General features: G+C 36.0%; 1 protein-coding gene across 11 annotated transcripts in view; it reads right to left on the bottom strand.

Moving 5' to 3' along the window:
• LOC131149348 (DNA repair protein RAD51 homolog 4) overlaps window positions 1-18,865 on the bottom strand; it is a 49,662-nt gene extending 30,797 nt beyond the window's left edge. For 3 of the 11 annotated variants that reach the window (XM_058099729.1, XM_058099724.1, XM_058099730.1), the window contains exons 1-9: window positions 18,568-18,817; window positions 17,463-17,542; window positions 17,183-17,338; window positions 17,045-17,092; window positions 6,251-6,391; window positions 3,684-3,797; window positions 3,514-3,598; window positions 1,459-1,529; window positions 99-248 (exon numbers count right to left, since the gene is read on the bottom strand). In XM_058099729.1, coding sequence (XP_057955712.1) covers window positions 99-248; window positions 1,459-1,529; window positions 3,514-3,598; window positions 3,684-3,797; window positions 6,251-6,391; window positions 17,045-17,092; window positions 17,183-17,338; window positions 17,463-17,542; window positions 18,568-18,655 — 933 coding nt within the window. In that variant the 5' untranslated portion in view covers window positions 18,656-18,817. Of the gene's footprint in view, window positions 1-98; window positions 249-1,458; window positions 1,530-3,513; window positions 3,599-3,683; window positions 3,798-6,250; window positions 6,392-17,044; window positions 17,127-17,182; window positions 17,339-17,462; window positions 17,543-17,618; window positions 17,695-18,567 lie in introns of all 11 variants that reach the window. The other 8 variants (XM_058099728.1, XM_058099734.1, XM_058099727.1 and 5 more) reach the window with 6 other exon arrangements.
• Between the last annotated feature and the right edge of the window lie 292 nt (window positions 18,866-19,157).

Raw genomic sequence — 19,157 nt, 5'->3', positions numbered from 1 at the left:
CTGGGTTTGTTTCAACCGTGTAGTTTGCATCACAAGCAGGATAGAGAAAAAAATGAATATGAGAGAGAGAGAGAGAGAGAGAGAGAGTAGAAACATACTATGTATGGATGTTTAAGCAAGGATATGTTGCAGATATTGCTTGCACGGTCTGGGGAGAGCAGAAGCCGCACATGGGGTATGCACTTCCAGCTCTCTCCAAGTGCAGGTTTCAGAACGCCTCCCTCTCCACCCACCATGTGATTAGTCACCTAATTAAATAAAACATAAAAAGTTTCAGTGATGCAATATTCGTTTTTAGCTAGGAAAATGATATTATCATGAGGAATCACAATGTCCAGGTAAATCATCATTTCAATCAAAACAATGCGCAAATTCAAAATTATTTGCATTCATAACTAAGCAAAACAAGATAACAATATGGCTGCTTCCAGAATAGACTGCATCAGAATGATTCCACTCACTAGACGTAACAAGAGAGCAGATTTGTTTTATAAATGCATGAAATTACCATTTTCCTCCAGATCATGAAATTAACCCACAGTGAACTTGCACATGTGCAATCATGAATTACTTGTTAACTATCATACATTTGCACCTTTATAGGAGGTTAAACAAAAAAAAGAGCACACCCACGCCCAGGATTTTGATTAAATAGATACTTGGCGGGGTTTCCCTACTAATCCCAATCTTTGGGTGTTCTAGAGTCATAGCTTCACTAAGGCTCAAAAGGAGAGTCCTGACCCCTTAGCATTATCCAAGTCTTCTTAAGCATCCGCCACTTGTTGCTTATGACATGCTCCTTTTTCTTCCAACCGTGCGTCGCTGTTGAACCAACAATTTACCAATTTCTCATTCGTTGAGAAGTGATGTGGCATTCTCTTATTGAAGGATAACAACCTAGACCCATTTGCCTCTCCCCAACAGATACGAAGGGTCTTTAGATGCATGAGCAACCATATTTCTCGCTCGCTCTTTCCAAGAAATCCCCCCAACTTTTCTATTCCCACTAGCTCAGAGAATCGCTCCAACCATCAAAACCCCTTCACTTGATACCAATCATTATTGAGTTTCATGATGACTAGCTTGCTCTCCTATCTGAACCTCCCTAAAACATCCATTACACGTGTAAAACATAGACCCTGCTCGCCTTTCAAGAACCCCTTCTAGAGTCTTTAATGTTGAAACTGCAAAAAAATAAAAATAAATCCAAGAACCACACAGAAAATGAAGTATCTTTTTAGACTACTTAACCTAAGACAGTTGAAGTTAAGAATCTCATGAAGCATTTCCAAATAAATCAATAAATAAAAGAAAAAAAAAATTTTATTCTCACTTTTCCATTTTCCTATGCATGTATTTCCACCTTTTTTTGGTTTTTTTTTTTTTTTTGTTTTTTACTGCAAACTACCAAAGAAGTTGTCAATGAGGTATGGACATAATTTTAAGTGCAGAACTTACAACCACTGAAATATTATGCTCGTGTGCCAATTTCTTCAACAGATATCCAGCAGAAACCATCAAAGCATGTCCTGCGTCCATCAGGCATGAATCCATTAAGTTTTCAGTTGCAGACTAACTAAACATGATACATCAGACAAACAGAATTCTGATATGGAAAGAGTTGTTATATATATGAACTATACTCTCCATTTCCAATCATACATACTGATTAATGAATAAATTAAGAAATAGAAGTTCATATAAAAGCTGCGGCCTTAGTTGTGTTATATACAGTTTGCAACAAAAGTCTGGTGCAACATGTGTTAAGAAAAAGTACTTTTGCAGTATCAACAACCAGCTAATCAATTTTTAGGTTAAGTTACAAATACACACCCACTTTGGAGATCATAATGAAAATAAAAGTGCACAATTTAGGCAAGCCATTTTGTGACAGGCAACTCAGATTTTGAGGAAATTAATTGCCTCTACAGTCTTACTCTTAAACATAATATAACAGGCTAGTACTTCTAATTGCTTGGCTATAACATGTGATGAAAAAAGTTTTAAAGAAATGGTTTCTACTTTTTATCCAACAAAGAAGGATTTCTTTTCGTTTCAGTAAAGAGTCGTTCAGCATCATTTCTGTTTTTGATTCTCTGTTTTCATTTTTATAAAATAACATGTTAACACAACTTTTTATGTTGCGCATTTTCTATTCCTATCAAAATGATCATGTGATTTAAAATATAATTAAAATAAAAATATCTATAAATTTTATAAAATGTTTTTAAAAATTTTAAAAGCCATTCAAAAAATCATTTTTACCATTTTTCAATTGTGATGTACAGTAGAATGATTCTTGGAGCACTAAAAATTAAATTTTAAAAAGAAATGGCCATAATTAGTTTCTATTTTTTATTATAATATTTTAAATTTATTTTGTGTCATATTTTTATCATTTGAATCATATATTTTAGTTCTTATTTGGTACAAGCATAAAAACAAACATGAGCTCAATTTGGTTTTTAATTTGTTTTATTTTTGGAAATTTTAACTGAAAACAAGTTGCTAGTTTTCAGTTTTTAGTTTTCACTTCTAATTTTCAGTTATTGGTTCATAATTTTTGACAGTGATACCAAATGTCCTCCAAAATGTTTTCAATTAAACACCAAAATGAAAAAGAAAGGAACAACAAGAAATCAAGACACAAACTAACAAGCTGCATTACTGTGATTTTTTTAAAAGAATTTAATTTTGATCAAACAATATCTCTACATAATCCAGAATTCAGAAATTTCCAGAAATAATTTAGATAAACCAGGTGATGGTTTCGGGAATGCCGGTTCAGGTGCAAATTACTGAATTACAATTACAGATGTTATTATGATTGTATTAAATCTGTAATCATGAAATAAAACTTTTAGGGTGGTATTGAAGGAATTGGAAAAGAAAATGAATTGGCAATTTATGAATGAAAGTTAGATATTACTTTCATAAATGAATCAAAATTTTCCAAAAAGTAAAAATAAAATATGAATGGAAAAATCATATTACTTCCTAAATTTAAAATAATTAAATGCTCATTAACTCTGCAATAAAAAACCATAAAACATATAAGGGTCATTTTGAAATTGGAAAGCCGTTAGGAGAAGGAAAGGAAAATGTGAAGGAATTCTGTTGTCTCACGTTTGGTTACCAAGGAAAGTGAGAAAGAAAATAAGATATATAACAAGTCAATGAATCAAAAATTAATTTTACATGTCATTAACATTTGACATTTCTTAATTTTTAGTCTTATTAAAACACAACATTATTTTTTATAGTATTTTAGTAGAGAAAAAACACAATAGAAAATAAATTTCTTTTTTATTTTCCTTTCCTTTCCTTGCTTTTCTCCAATAAATCCTTGATCCAAACTGAGCCATAAAGAAACAAAGCATATCCAATTATACATTTATTCAAGCTGAAACCATACGCATATTTTAACAAAGATTTTCTAGAATGGATTTTGTGAAGAAGCATGAGCAAAACATCATCTAATATACCTATAAAAAAGGTAAAACAGAACCATACCATGAGGTCCACTGCCACCAAGGACTGTGGTAATCAATGACGAAATCGAATCAATGATAAGCAAATGCAACTCATTATCTCCTGCCTGCATTGATGTCAATAAATGTTCAACCAGATGAGCATAGGAATGAAGATGTAGTCACCCATAAAGCTTTATTTTATGTCAATACCCGACATTTCAAGTTAGACTCCAGCTGATGGAGCACATCCAGCATTGCAAAGATGTCAAACACCGAGTAACATAATATGCCACTCATTACTTTCTGGACAATTTTGTGTTTGGCCTGCAACAAAGGTTAAGAACAATACTAGAGATTAAATAGAGAACTATGCTTTTAATTTATCATATGTTTTTGTGTGTGCTTAAAAAAGGATAGTGTCAGCAAGTTCACTTCCCAATAACCAGAAAATGCCACATCCTAATGCAACCTCATGTCCACAATCCAACAGGAGTAAATGCACTGTTGTCTACTAGCATGTATTTGTAATATGTATAGGGTTAAACATACACTGAGAAATGAGAACAATCACGTACGCAATGCAATGCATATATAGATATCCATCACAAAGTAGGCCCATATGATACTTCTACTATCTAGTCCGTAGATTTACGAATAGCATGACCAACTTTTTAGTGCCCACAGATCTTGCTTAAACTTGATTGTGTTACAAACATATTATTTGGTTGAGAGCATGAATCAAAAATCAGCATGATCAGAATGTCAGATAAATCAATATCCCTTCAAAAATGAAGTTTTTTTTTTTTTTAAGTAAAAATTATCCATATCGAAGAGCTCTAACAACTTTTACCCTGACTGCTACCTGACGCAATCCTCCTCCCTTATGTAAAGGTTGGGACTACCCTAAGATTTGATGATTCCGAACTCCTTTAAAAATTCGGTGTCTAAATAGTGAGCTGACCATAATAATAAATTGGCATATTTAATAGATAAATCTCATATGTTAAAATTTGGAATATAGCATTTATAAGACAAATTTTCCCACTTGAATATCCTGCCTTCAATTTCAAAAGGACCGTAGGTGTAACCCTTGGCCTCTGTTACTTCACCCTTGGCTAAGTTCATAATTCAAATTTCTTAAGCATATCTTATGAATCATGAAAATTCTTGACTGTGCCCTTGATTCTCTATTTGAATTGCATTCAAAAAATACTTTCTTGTTTGATTAAAACAATTTTTGACCAAATTATAAATTAAATTTTCATTTTCTTAAAGTAATTTTGTCAAAAGATTCCTATGGACTTAATATTTCTATAAACATGAAATTTGTTTAATTCTATATTGTCTCCTTCCCATATTTTCTTCAGCAAAGATATTCTTGGATATCGCAAAAGCCACTACATTTGCTAGGAAAGAAAGTGTAGGAACATTAACGAGCAAGATCTTTTGAAGGCCATATATATTCACAAATGAAGCATGCGAAGAATCAACCTTGCTCTTGCCTACTGAATTGAGCTTGCTAAGGGACTCAGAAAAACCAAGATTTCTGAGTGCATGAAATTGTGCTATGTTGAGAGGACATGTGCAGATGTGTAGTCCATGCATGGTGGAAGGTTCGGTACCTTGTGTGGGAAAAATGATTTCTCAGTGTTTTGTTGAGAATTGGGAATTGTAACAGGTTTAGACTTCACTGCAAATGGGCTCGAATTTAGAGAAAGGGTCAAGATAGATACTGGAGGAGCTGACGTATGCTCTAGATTTGAACTGGATTAGTATGAAGTCTTTGTGTCCCTCTCTCTCTTTTCCCACTCTTTAAGTTTTGATTTCAACTGTGTTGTTCTTACTTGATTGTGCAAATTTGTGAATGATGCTTGAAGTAAATGAAATTGATTGTCAACCAAATTCAACCCCCACCCAACCCTCACCCAGGTTGCTAGATGGGCCAAAATAAAGAGTTAAGACAAGTGCAACACAAGCGATACTATATATATATATATATATAGTAGGGGGGAAAAAAAACCAGTTCATCAAAAAAATGGACAAATAAATTATATGTATTCACATGTATGTGAGTATAGAAACATGTTAGAGAAAATTCAACTCAACAAAGCCATGGTTTGGGGATTTGGCTGCATGAATCCTTGTTTCCCAAAGAAATGCATCAATATTTTTAATATGATATAATATAATACAGAGAAATTATTATCAGCAAAATCAGTAATGTTACGTTCACATAGTGTCTAACAACTAAAGAATTGTTTGGGTTTACAGTATCCCAAGATCAAATGCAAATTAGAATCCAACCCATCATAGTCGTAAGTGCAACCAACCAGTTGTATAACAATTCGGGCAATGAGAAGATGGGTTCATCCGTACATAGAGAGAAGGTTAGCTAGCTGATCATCTGGCAAAATTGGGACTCAAGAAAACTGTGGACATGATGGCATGGATCTAAATCTCAGGTTCTGAATTGGTGACATCTTCAGAGTTTGTTTTGCTTCACTCTCAGTTGATTAGAGTGTATTGTGTTATTCCTTTGATTTTCAGTTTTTGTCAAAGCTGGTTGTTGTAATCTTTAGAGTGTTCAAGTTATTTTTGTTCCCATGCAAATGAAATATCCTATACTACTGTTGGTGAAAAAAAAGGCACGATGCAGCAGACATTCACAACAAACCTGTGGAGGAAAGCACATAGCCATTTCTGGATCACAAGAGAGATTAACTAAACAAACAATAAAAAGAAAACACTATTAACGGTAAAAGAATATTATATTTAACCTCTTTTAGGTCAGGGTCAAGGTCCAAGGTCTGGCCAATCAAGCAAGCAACACGTTTCGCTGAAAAAGAGTTTCCTGTATCTAAGAACGCAACACCACCAACATAGTCCTTTGCTACAGTGGAGGCAGCTTGTAAGCAAACCTAATAATATACAAGAACAAGAATCAGCTGTAAACTAAATAAAAATTTATGTTTAATGAGAAACTATAAAAAAAACTTGTTTTAACTGCATTCGTGGTATCACTATAAAACCAGCAATTTAAAATTCACAAAAACCAAGGGGAATATCAAGTATGCACACACACAATGATGAGAAGAAATAGCAGAGCACAGAGCAAAATGACAAAGCAAAAGGTTATGATCAAAGGTCAAATCAACACAGCAATAGAGCAGATAAGCAACAAGAACAACTACAAAACCAAGCCTTAAGTCCCACTAGGTGGGGTTTGTTATATGAATCATTTTCTGCCAATTTATGCGATTATGGACCATTTCTTTTGACAGATTCAGGGCTATTAAATTCATACTCACTATCTCCTTCCAAGTTATTTTAGGTCTACCCCTACCCCATCTAGTATCCCCCACAGTAACTAACTCACTCTTCCTCACTGGCGCATTATGTGGCCTACGTTGCAAGTGTCCATACCATCTGATTCGTCCCTTCCTTATCTTATCTTTTATAGGAGTTACACCTAACTTACCACGAATATGTTCATTCATTAATTTATCTTTCAGTGTTATATCACTCATTCATCTCAGCATTCTCATCTCGGCAACTTTTACTTTTTGGATATTATGTTTCTTCGTCGCCCAACATTCTGATCCATATAGCATAGCTGGTCTTATAGTCATCCTATAAAACTTTCCTTTTAATTTTAAGGGTATTCTACGATCACAAAGGACACTTGAAGCACTTCTCCATTTTACCCAACCTGCTTTAACTCTATGCATTACATTATCTTCAATTTCTCCTCCAACTTGCATAATAGATCCAAGGTATCAAAATCTACAAGGGCTATTTATATCTTCATCATCAAGTTTAACTATCTCCAACATTCCTCCTAGTATTACTGAAATTACATTTCATATATTCTGTCTTATTTCTACTGATCCTAAAGTCTCTAGACTCCAAAGCTTCTCTCCATAATTCTAACTCAGCCTCTATTCCGCCCCTAATTTCATCAATTAATACAATATCATTTGCAAACAACATACACCATGAAACCTCATTTTTAATACTCTTAGTCAGTTGGTACATCACTAGAGCAAAAAGATAAAGGCTCAAAGCAAATCCTTTATGTACACCTATGGTGAATGGAAATTCTCTAGTTTCTCCATCTATAGTCCTTACACTAGTCATTACTCCATCGTACATATCATTAATAACATCAATATACCTACTACATATCCTTAATGACATCAGTATACTTGCTACATATACCCTGATTTTTTCAAGGCAAAGTGGAAAAACAACACAAAGCAAAAGCTAAGATTTACCTATTTGAGCTTTGAAAGCCTACATGTATGAGCATGAGTATCAAAACATAGTTTGCAATTTTTTATTATTATTTGAATGGCCTTTATAGTTGGACCCGCTATGCAAGTGGGCAAATTGCACAACTTGCTAGGGCAGCAACCACTTGTTGCCAATAAAAAAGCATCCTGTGCATTTCATTGTAATCATCATATGCAATTGCAAAATGAAAATCCACAGCTTTGGCAACTCTGCTGCCTCCATGCTCCATAAAGCAATAGTGTTCATGCTTTTATAATTCCTTCGTCTTATTTTTATAAAATTTCATTTTCATACACAATTAAGCGGTAAGAGAACCAGCCCCTTGATTTCAATTTCTCTCCATAAGCCCTCACATATTAGCCATAACAATGACCTCAAGCAGCAACAATGAGCTTGTTTTCAAATATTTCCAACAAGTTCCAATCTTGGTTGGAGATTACAATTTATTTATGAAGACATAATTCATGTTCCAGGATATTTTGGAGATTGATACATTTTTTAAGATAAGTTTGAAGGAGTTCCGAGTCTAGGGATTAGAGCAACTTATTCAATAGCAAAAGCAAGAGCCATGTTGTTTATGCACCAAGGAGTAAGTAAAACTACTCTACCTAGAATTGCAGGAAAATTACACCTAAAGATGCATTGCAAAATTTAAGAAAACAACTTGGAGCATGTGCAAGGGTTTCTTGAGACCGGAGAAGGACTCCGTTGCACACAAGTAATGAATGTTCAAGAGAGGACCTAGGTGAGCCAAGCAATTCCCAGGAAGCTCAGGCATGGATTGTGGTAAGTGAAGGTACTATGATAACTAAAGCGATTCCTTTAACTAGTTGAAATCCAAAGTGAGCGGGTGAGAAAGAGAGGAAGAGCTTAATTGTCTAAGTGTCAAAAGGAAACCCCCCCCCCCCCCCCCCCTTGAAGTATAATTGGGGATGTTTATAAGGGAGAAGCAAAAGGGTGTAAGGATCCATAGTCCATTCAGAGAGTGTCATTTCACATCTCAATTGATGAAAAAATGATAGATCATTGAGCAAATTAATTTGTGACACATAGTTAGGGTGAGAGAAATAAAAGGAAGCACGTGTGAGTGGCATTGGATGCTTGAACAGTTTAGGAAAGGGCTAAGGGATAGGAACTCTAATTCTAGACCACCAAATCAAGACTCTCAAGAACATCCCAAGACCGAGATTGTTAGAGACCCACCGCATGTCTTTGTGGCCAATCATGGCACACACCACCAATATTGACCTCCTACAGCAAATACAATATAACTAATAATTAATTTAATTATTACGCATATACAAGTTTGACTTTGATCAATGCCACAAACTAGGGCAAAGAAGTAATTTTATGCATTTACAAAGAATATGATAAGGTAATCCCCATTAGGATCCAAAATTCATGGCAAGAGTTTGATAAATTAGCCATTATGTGCAATAATTTTTTACTAGAGTTTCTACAATTAATCAATTAGAGGCATAGAAGATAAGAAAATTGTTGCAAAAATTTTGAAAGGCTTGCCAACAATATTTGAACATGTAGCTGCTGCAATTAGAAGAATCGAAACATCTGTCAAAGCTCATTCTAGATGAACTCATAGGAAGTTTTGAAACCCATGAAAAAGAATGAATAGATTTTCAAACCAAATTTTAGAGCTAGCTTTTCAGTCAAAGACAAATATCAGAGAGCAAAAATGTTATAAGGAGAGCAAGATAATAAAGAAGGCAGCTCAACTCCAAGAAATTCACATGGAATAGGATGTGGTCAAATCCAAAATATTTGAGCCTAAGCAATTTTAGCATTCCGATTCTTAGTGTCCTATTTGTTAAAAATAAAAAAATAAAGTGCACACGACAATATACCATTTTTCTGATGCAAAAAATATAGAAATTTGAATCACATTTAAAGTAATTGTTGGTATAAAGACCAACAAGATAATAATGAAGCCAATTACTCAACAAGAAAAGAAATGGAGCAGGTATTTTATTCTTGCATGAATGCTCGGCAAGAATTCGAGAGTATCTATTTTTTGTTTTTTTATTTTTTATTTTTATTTTTTATTTTTTTGGATGGACTTCTTGTCCCCCTAGATTGTAACTTCTCTTTCTTTTCAATCTAATACAACTTCTTTTGTAATCTAAAATACACACACACACACACACACACATGTGCATAAGACCTGGTGAATAAAAAATTAATCAAGTTGAGTCAAATCCAACCCCCACGGCCCTAGACAACTCAATGAAGTGGCAAACATGATGAGCGAAATGTGATGGACCCTTTCCCAAGGGTTGAAAATGGGTCCCACTCTTCAGGAAAGAGCCTCGTATCAACAGGCTTGTGAAAAGGAATTCAAGACATACTCAAATAGAAAAAAACACAAAGATTTAAATGGTTCTGCGTGTTGTGAAACTAGGGATTGTTCCACCTAACTTTACCACAGTTACAATTGTACAGGTAAATAGAGAGTGAATAATTGTACAAAATTACACCAGGTAAATTCCCAGGGAAGTGGGGGGTCACAATGGACCGCTTAAATCCCTCTTTCCTAGACAGAATTTTCCTTAGACATGTAATTAACACAATATATTACTACAACTATATCCGACAAAAGTTAACTACTGAGTAGATAAAATGAAGAACACCAGAATTAACGAGGTTCGGCTAATTGTGCCTACGTCCTCGGACACTATCAATCAATATTTCTCTATTGTAGAAATATTACAAAATGAGAAAGAGAAGAGAGAATGTGCCTAAGAGAGAAGTAGGCAAATTTGGGGATGAGATTACAAATGGAGGTGATGGGTTTATATAGGTTAGGAAAAACCACTATTACAACCACTAATCACCTACCTTAGAAAAAATAGCCCACCATTGAAGACTTCAATGGCAATAGTAGGCTTCTAGAATAAGCCATAATTCAACAAATCTCCACCTTGGCGAAATTCCATCTCTTAACATCTCTCATAGATTCCATAATGTCTTCAAACGCGCTTGTAGCGCAAATCTTTCAATTTTTAACAACGTTGATCAAGTTCAAGCAATGTTGAAACTTAACCACAGTTACCACTTTTGTCATCATATCAGCAGGATTCTCAGTGGTTCGAATCTTCTGGATTACTACTCCACCTTCTTCCAGAATTTCTCGAACAAAGTGATATCGAACGTCGATATGCTTTGTCCTTGAATGGTAGACTTGGTTCTTTGCTAGATGGATAGCACTTTGGCTATCACAATGCACCTTGATGTGCTTCTGTTCAATTCCCAAATCTTTCATCAATCCTTGAAGCCAAATTGCCTCCTTCACAGCCTCTGTGACTGCCATATACTCTGCCTCTGTCGTGGACAAAGCAACTGTTGACTGTAAGGTAGACCTCCAACTAACTGGCGCTTTTGCAAGAGTAAAAACATAGCCAGTAGTTGACCGACGCTTATCCAAATCACCAGCGTAGTCGGAATCACAGTATCCAACAATACTATGATCATCTTACTTATCCTGTTCAAATATTAGTCCAACATCTACCGTATACAAAATGTATCGTAGAATCCATTTCACAGCTTGCCAATGTTCCTTTCCAGGATCATGCATATACCTGCTCACAACTCCAACGGCTTGTGAAATATCGGGCCTTGTACACACCATGGCATACATCAAGCTACCAACAGCACTTGAATACGGTACTTTTGACATGTATTCTCGTTCTGCTTCAGTTTTTGGAGACATAGATGCATTCAGCTTGAAATGAGGAGCAAGCGGAGTACTAACAGGTTTTGACTTCTCATCCATACCAAAACGCTTCAGTAATTTCCTCAAATATTGTTTTTGAGTCAAACAAAGCCTCCCCAATTTCCTTTCTCTACTAATCTCCATACCGAGAATTTTCTTTGCTTCGCCTAGATCCTTCATCTCAAACTCCTTATTCAACCGAGCCTTTAGTTTGTCAATTTCTGTCTGACTCTTGGAGGCTATCAATATATCATCAACATAAAGAAGAAGATATATGAAATATCTATCTTGTAGCTTGCAAAAATACACACAGTGATCATATTTGCTTCTTCTGTACTTTTGCCCCATCATAAACTTGTCAAATCGTTTGTACCACTGTCTTGGGGATTGCTTTAATCCATACAACGATTTTTCAAGTTTGCACACCATATTTTCTTTTCCAGCAACTTTGAAACCTCCTGACTGAGTCATGTAGATTTCCTCTTCCAAGTCTCCATGTAAAAATGCAGTTTTTACATCTAATTGAACTAGTTCCATATCCAATTTTGCTACCAAAGCCAATAAGATTCTAATGGAGGAATGTTTTACTACTGGAGAAAATACCTCATTGTAATCAATTCCCTCCATTTGTGCATAGCCTTTAGCCACCAACCTTGCTTTGTAGCGAACACTATTCTTGTCAGGAAATCCATCTTTCTTTGTATATACCCATTTACACCCAATTGCCTTCTTTCCCTTCGGAAGACTAACAAGCTTCCATGTTCGATTCTTATGAAGGGACTGCATTTCTTCATTCATGGCTTCCCTCCACTTTTCTTCTTCCGAACTTTGGATTGCTTCATTGTAAGTAACAAGAGTATCATCGTTTGCAATTGGAGATGCGTAAGCCACCATGTCAACAAAGCGAGCAGGCTTTCTAATTTTTCTTTTTGGCTTACTCAATGCAATAGATTCATGTTGCTGTGGAGGTTCTTGGGTTGAAACCTCTTCTACAGGCGACTCTTCTTCTACCATAGGAGAGTCTTCATTTTCTGGGTAAACAATTCTTCTATCAAACTCCACCTGTTTTGGAGCACCATCTTTTTGCTCAACACTTTCTGTTGTCACCTTTAAAAAAGTGGATTCATTAAAGGTAACATCCCTGCTGAAGATTATTTTCTTTGTTTCTGGACACCAAAGACGATATCCCTTTACTCCAGAGGTGATTCCCATAAAGATTGCTTTCTTAGCCCTCGGATCCAGCTTTGATTCCTTGACATGATAGTAGGCAGTGGAACCGAATACATGTAAGGAATCATAATCTATAACAGGCATTCCAAACCATTTCTCCAATGGTGTTTTACCACAAATAGCAGTAGATGGTAGGCGGTTGATGAGGTGGCAGGCATATGTTACAGCCTCAGCCCAAAATTCTCTACCCAACCCAGCATTGGATAACATACACCGAACCTTCTCCAACAATGTTCAATTTATACGTTCTGCCACTCCATTCTGTTGTGGTGTACTTCTCACTGTGAAGTGTCGTATAATACCTTCATCTTCGCAGACTTTAAGAAATGGATCACTTCTATATTCTCCACCATTATCTGTACGGAGGCGCTTGATCCTTCTGCTTGTTTGAGTTTCCACCATATTTTTCCATTTAAGGAAGACTCCTAACACTTCATCCTTAGTTTTCATAGTATACACCCATACTCTTCGAGAAAAATCGTCAACAAAGGTCACATAGTAGTGTTTTCCTCCTAATGAAGTTGTCTTGGAAGGTCCCCACACATCAGAGTGAACATAATCCAAAATACCCTTGGTATTATGGATTGCAGTACCAAATTTCACTCTTGTTTGCTTCCCTTTGATGCAATGTTCACAGAAATCTAGCTTGCAGGTCTTTGCTCCCTTTAATAATCCTTGATTTGTAAGAAGTCCCAAGGATTTTTCACCTGCATGCCCCAAGCGTATATGCCATAACCTAGTTGCTTCTATTTCTTTATCATCAGAAGAAACTGTTGCTGCCGTCCCAATAACTGTACGACCTTGATAGTGATACAAGTTATTGTTCTTCCGAATTCCCTTGATTACCACAAGTGCACCAGAGATGATCTTCATGACTCCGTTTTCTGCTGTTACTTTGAATCCCTTTGATTCTAGGGTTCCCACAGAAATAAGATTCTTCATCAAACTTGGTACATATCTAACGTCCGTCAATATTTTGATTGATCCATCTTGATTCCTCAAGCAGATTGAACCAATCCCATGTGTGGTAAGAGGGACATCATTTGCTGTGTAGACGACTCCACCTTCTAGTTCTTTAAAATCAAAGAACCAATCCCGATTGGGAAACATATGATGGCTACACCCAGAATCTAGTAGCCATATACTCGAAGAACTAGTTGATGGCGTAGCAGCAAGCGAAAGATCTGAGCTTCCATCTTCGTACTCAGCCACATTTGAGATGGCCTTTCCTTTATCAGGTTTGCCTTTATTCTTTAGCTTCGGACAATCTTTCTTCCAGTGCCCCTTTTCTCAACAAAAGGCACATTCATCTTTGTTTGGTCTGGATTTTGACTTGGATCTCTCTTTCTTTCTACTATTCTGGCTTTGTGAACGGCCTCGAACTACTAGAGCCTCGTTGGCTCCACTTGTGCTTTCAAGCTTGTCCTTCTTCCTCAATTCATAGCTGTACAAAGCAGCACAAACCTCGCCAAGAGACACTTTATCCTTTCCATGGAGCAGAGTAGTTTCAAGAAACTCAAACTCCTCAGGAAGGGATCCCAACAACATCAAAGCCAAGTCTTCATCTTTGAAAGTCTCATCCAGATTAACTAGATCAGTAACCAACCTATTAAAGTTGATGATATGATCATTCATAGTGGTACCCGAGACATAAGTGAAGCGAAATAGTCTCTTCTTCATATGGAGTTTGTTTTGAGAGCTTTTCTTCAAAAACTTCTCCTCCAGTGCCTTCCACAACTTGTTTGCAGAAGTTTCCTTACAGAATGCATACTTCTGCTCTCTTGAAAGACACGATCGAATTGTACCACATGCTAACCGATTGATGGTCCCCCATTTTTTCTTCTCAATATCTTCTGGTTTCTCTTCTTCAATGGCAATGTCTAGACCTTGCTGAAAGAGAGCGTTTAGAACCTCACTTTGCCACATACCAAAATGACCGGTGCCGTCAAAAATCTCCACTGCAAATCTGGCATTTGTCACAGTAGTTCTTGCCAAAATAGACGAGTTTGATGTGGATGCTTTTGCACTATCTGCCATCTCTGCCATAAATGCTATTCAATAGCTGCCGATGCGGAATGCTAATAGCCCAAGGAAAACTTTTCTGATGTGGAAGATCAGACTAAGCTGCAACCACAGAGCATACTAACATGGTTTTAAATAAAGGCCGCAACCGTTACGTAACGCCGTTACGTAAAGGTTTTTTGGGTTACCGATACCGTTACACACCACAAAATCGGTGGGAAGAAAAATCACGGCCGTAGCGACCGTTACAGACCGCAACCGTTACGTAAAGGCCGCTACAACTGTTACGTAACCGCTACAGGACTGTTACACCAAAAAAATATTTTATTTTTTACTTTTTCTTATCACTTTTTCTCTCTCTCTTTCATATATCATTCTCAATATACCAAGTGGCAAGAGGGGGAAAAGACTATAATGAGGATGACAATGATACAAAATTTACTATTTCTTTAAATACTCACAATAGATGCATTAATTAACAATTTCAAAATATTAACTTGTTGGGGAATTTTTTTTTTTTAATAATATTAGTAATGTGATATTTATCTTCTTTATTTTTCAATTTCAACCTTCTTTCTTTTCTTGCTATTTTATATTTATATTATTCGTATGTCTTATGTGTCTAATAGATTAATGGAGTGTATAATGTATTTTATTTTATTAATTCATTTAGCACGCATAAGAATTTATCACAGATAAGAACAATGAGAAGTATAAATACTCGCACACATGTAATTTTCTATCAATGATGGTTTAAAACAAATGTAAACTTGTTGCCCTTACCAAATAACTTAGTTACTCGAACTAAAGGGTCCAAAATACACTAAAACCCTTTCTAAGGATGGCTAAAAGCTTAAAACATGCAAGTATGCTAATATGCACAAGGTTGTGCGTGCTCCAAAAAAATTCACGGCCGTTACACCCGCTTCCCGTTATGTAACATCCGCTACTCCTGCTTCCCGTTACACCCGTTACCGTTACGTTACGCTACCCGCTACCGTGATTTAAAACCATGCATACTGAGAATAACCTTGGCTCTGATACCGATTGTTGTGAAACTAGGGATTGTTCCACCTAACTTTACCACAGTTACAATTGTACAGGTAAATAGAGAGTGAATAATTGTACAAAATTACACCAGGTAAATTCCCAGGGAAGTGGGGGGTCACAACGGACCGCTTAAATCCCTCTTTCCTAGACAGAATTTTCCTTAGACATGTAATTAACACAATATATTACTACAACTATACCCGACAAAAGTTAACTACTGAGTAGATAAAATGAAGAACACCAGAATTAACGAGGTTCGGCTAATTGTGTCTACGTCCTCGGACACTATCAATCAATATTTCTCTATTGTAGAAATATTACAAAATGAGAAAGAGAAGAGAGAATGTGCCTAAGAGAGAAGTAGGCAAATTTGGGGATGAGATTACAAATGGAGGTGATGGATTTATATAGGTTAGGAAAAACCACTATTACAACCACTAATCACCTACCTTAGAAAAAATAGCCCACCATTGAAGACTTCAATGGCAATAGTAGGTTTCTAGAATAAGCCATAATTCAACACTGCGTTCAGCCTTTATAGGGATACAGATAGTGAGGAGATTTGAAGAAAGAGATACGAGATGGGAAATTGAGCTCAGGCTATCTAAACCCATTGCCCCAAATACACCCAACAAGTTTTCTCTCACAAGACAATTGTTTCACGCTCAAGAATCTTTTTTGACTCTACCAAACAAACCCTTTTGTTTGTAGATTAGTAACACAAGGATAGAAAACAAAAGCACAGCCCAAAGGAAGCTTTTCAAACTACCTGCATGAACTTTGCTGAGTGGTACTGTAGACTGCCCAGAACAAGCCCATTGGCTTATGGTTTCTGGAAGTTTGCAGTTGACCAGCTCTGTCCAAAGGCCAAAATTCATCATTGATCAAACACCTACAGACTGAAACATGTCCTTGGTTGCCAAGGAACAAGAAAATCCAAAAAAATTGAAGCTGAAACACTGTTCCCTCAACAAAATACAACTGAAATTTTCCTACATTATTTACGGTAGAAACACTTAACTTCTAAACTAACTATCAGGTTTTTTCACCTTACAAAAATTGGGATTAGACCAGGTCCCCTATTGGATGACAGGGTCCACAGGGATCCAGTCACATGAAAACCGCCCCAAGCTGGATACTACAGTCTACACTACACTAATGACCACAAAATGCAAACTTGTAGAAAGCATTATCTGATGAATTATGCTGATCAACTGGCTGGACATGTCTCTATGAATGGAATTCTTACCTGCGTTTTTCCGGAAGATGATGGCCCGACTAGTTCTGTCACATGTCCCTTATGAAATCCACCATGAAGAAGCAAATCAATCCTAATCCAAACAATCGTGATTATTTAATTTGGCATCCTTATAGAATTAAACCTCACCACATCAAAAGCAATAAGTGAAAGTTCCGATTCAAGATACCCTTCACATCCAGTAGATAAAACAATTTTGTTCCGCTGAGTATCTTCAAATAACTCCATGCCATTTGACCATGGTCGATGTAGACCATCTATTATAGAGAGGACCTGAGTAATTCCCTACTCACACAACAAAGATGACAGAACAGCTTTTTAAGTAGTGAGGGCTCTACTGTCTTGCATCCTCTGAAGTAATCAGGTACTGGAATATGATCAATAACAAAGATTTCTTTTAAAAGTTAACCTGCTTCAATCTCTCTGAAGTAGATTGCTGCTCCATTAAAGCAACTAAAACATAGAGATCATGAATCAGTAAATCTTCCACTGCATGAGAACAAACTGGGAAAAATTAGTATAAAGAATAGTCTGGAGCAAAAGCATTTGTAAAAACATGCATAACCTTCAGGCATGTTATTTGAGAAGAACTCTTGCAATACAAGGATAATAGGTGCTGAGACCAGATCCAAGTTCATCATCTGTTTCAACTTTTTAAAAATCAAAATTCTTGTTGATTTATAAAGATAAGCAGTATGGTTCTTGAACTAGAAAAATGTGAATGCTGATTCATAAAAACAAGTAAGAAAGCGACAAGAGGGAGAATTTCAAGCACAGTTTCGTTTAAATTTAAAATAACAGCACCATTTGGGACAGGAAATTCTCTCTCTCTCTCTCTCTCTCTCTCTCTCTCTCTCTCTCTCCAGGGACCAAAAGTTTCAAACTTTTGGTCTAGTTTAGTTTAATTTAAATTAATCTACTGCAACAAGAAGGGAACTCTAAACAGAGGGAGGCAAGCAAACATATAAATTTAAAATTGATGGAAAAAAACGTGAATAAAAGGAGTGTGAAATCAAGAACTGCATTTAGATACAGAATAGATCCAACAATACCAATTTTTTAATTAAAAAAAATATCGTCTGCCAGCACTAATACTCAGCTATGTTTGGTCCCAAATGTGGAAAAAATTCTCCCTTTCATGTTGACACCTTTCTAAAATTGATGAGCTTTCCTGAAGTTAGCAGTTGAAAACTTGAAGCACAGCTCAGTGGATGTCCTATATATTCTAAGGCCCCAGATAACACAAACTCTGGTGATCAACTCATTTTTTTAACTTTCCCAAATTTTCCAACTAGCCAACTGAAGCATGCGTCACTGGCAGAAGAAAATGAACCATCGGAACTTTCCATGACTACCTTAATTTTTGAATCACTGGTAGTGTTAATAACAATGAAAGTACTAAACACACACACACACGCACGCGCACACGCACACACGCACGCACACAAACAGAGATCAAGAGTGGAAGCAATTTTCTCGAGAAAATAACGAAGCAAATGGTGGGAAAGTCGGACCCGTGAAAATGCCATGAGACGCACAGAACTGCTGGAAATTGAAGTCGATTATCGGAAAGTCGCGCTCCAGAGACTTCAAAGGAGCCATCTCTCTCTCTCTTTCTCTCTCTCTCTCAGCTCGTCCGCGCGCGCGCAGCCCGTGAGGGTTCGCCAAATTGGGTGGCAAATATAATTTGCAAAAGAAAAAATACTGAGCTTCACCAAAAATCAAACGAATTTTGCGTAAAATTTGAGAGAGGTTGTCCTAATCTTTAAAAACAAAAGAAATAAAATTCGCCACTGTCTCCTTAACTTTCATAAGAAGACCATTCTAACATTTTATTTAATTTCTTATGATATTTAATTTTCAAAATACTTATACCTTATTTTATTCTTTTACCAAATCTACTTCTAAAAACATAAATTTCAACTTTAAATTTAAATTTAGATAAATTTAAATAAAAATTATTATAATTTTATTTTTTTTAAAATTTATACAAATCCAAATCCAAATCCAAAATCACCTTCAAACATAAATTTAAAAAAAAAATACATTTTTTTTCAAAAATATTAACATCTCGCGCTTTAAAATGATTTTTGAAAACTCTTCA

This window comes from Malania oleifera, chromosome 2, assembly GCF_029873635.1.
Source record: "Malania oleifera isolate guangnan ecotype guangnan chromosome 2, ASM2987363v1, whole genome shotgun sequence".
Classification (NCBI taxonomy): Eukaryota; Viridiplantae; Streptophyta; class Magnoliopsida; order Santalales; family Ximeniaceae; genus Malania; species Malania oleifera.
Note: the sequence above shows the minus strand (reverse complement) of the source record. Positions and strands in the feature narration are given on the sequence as shown.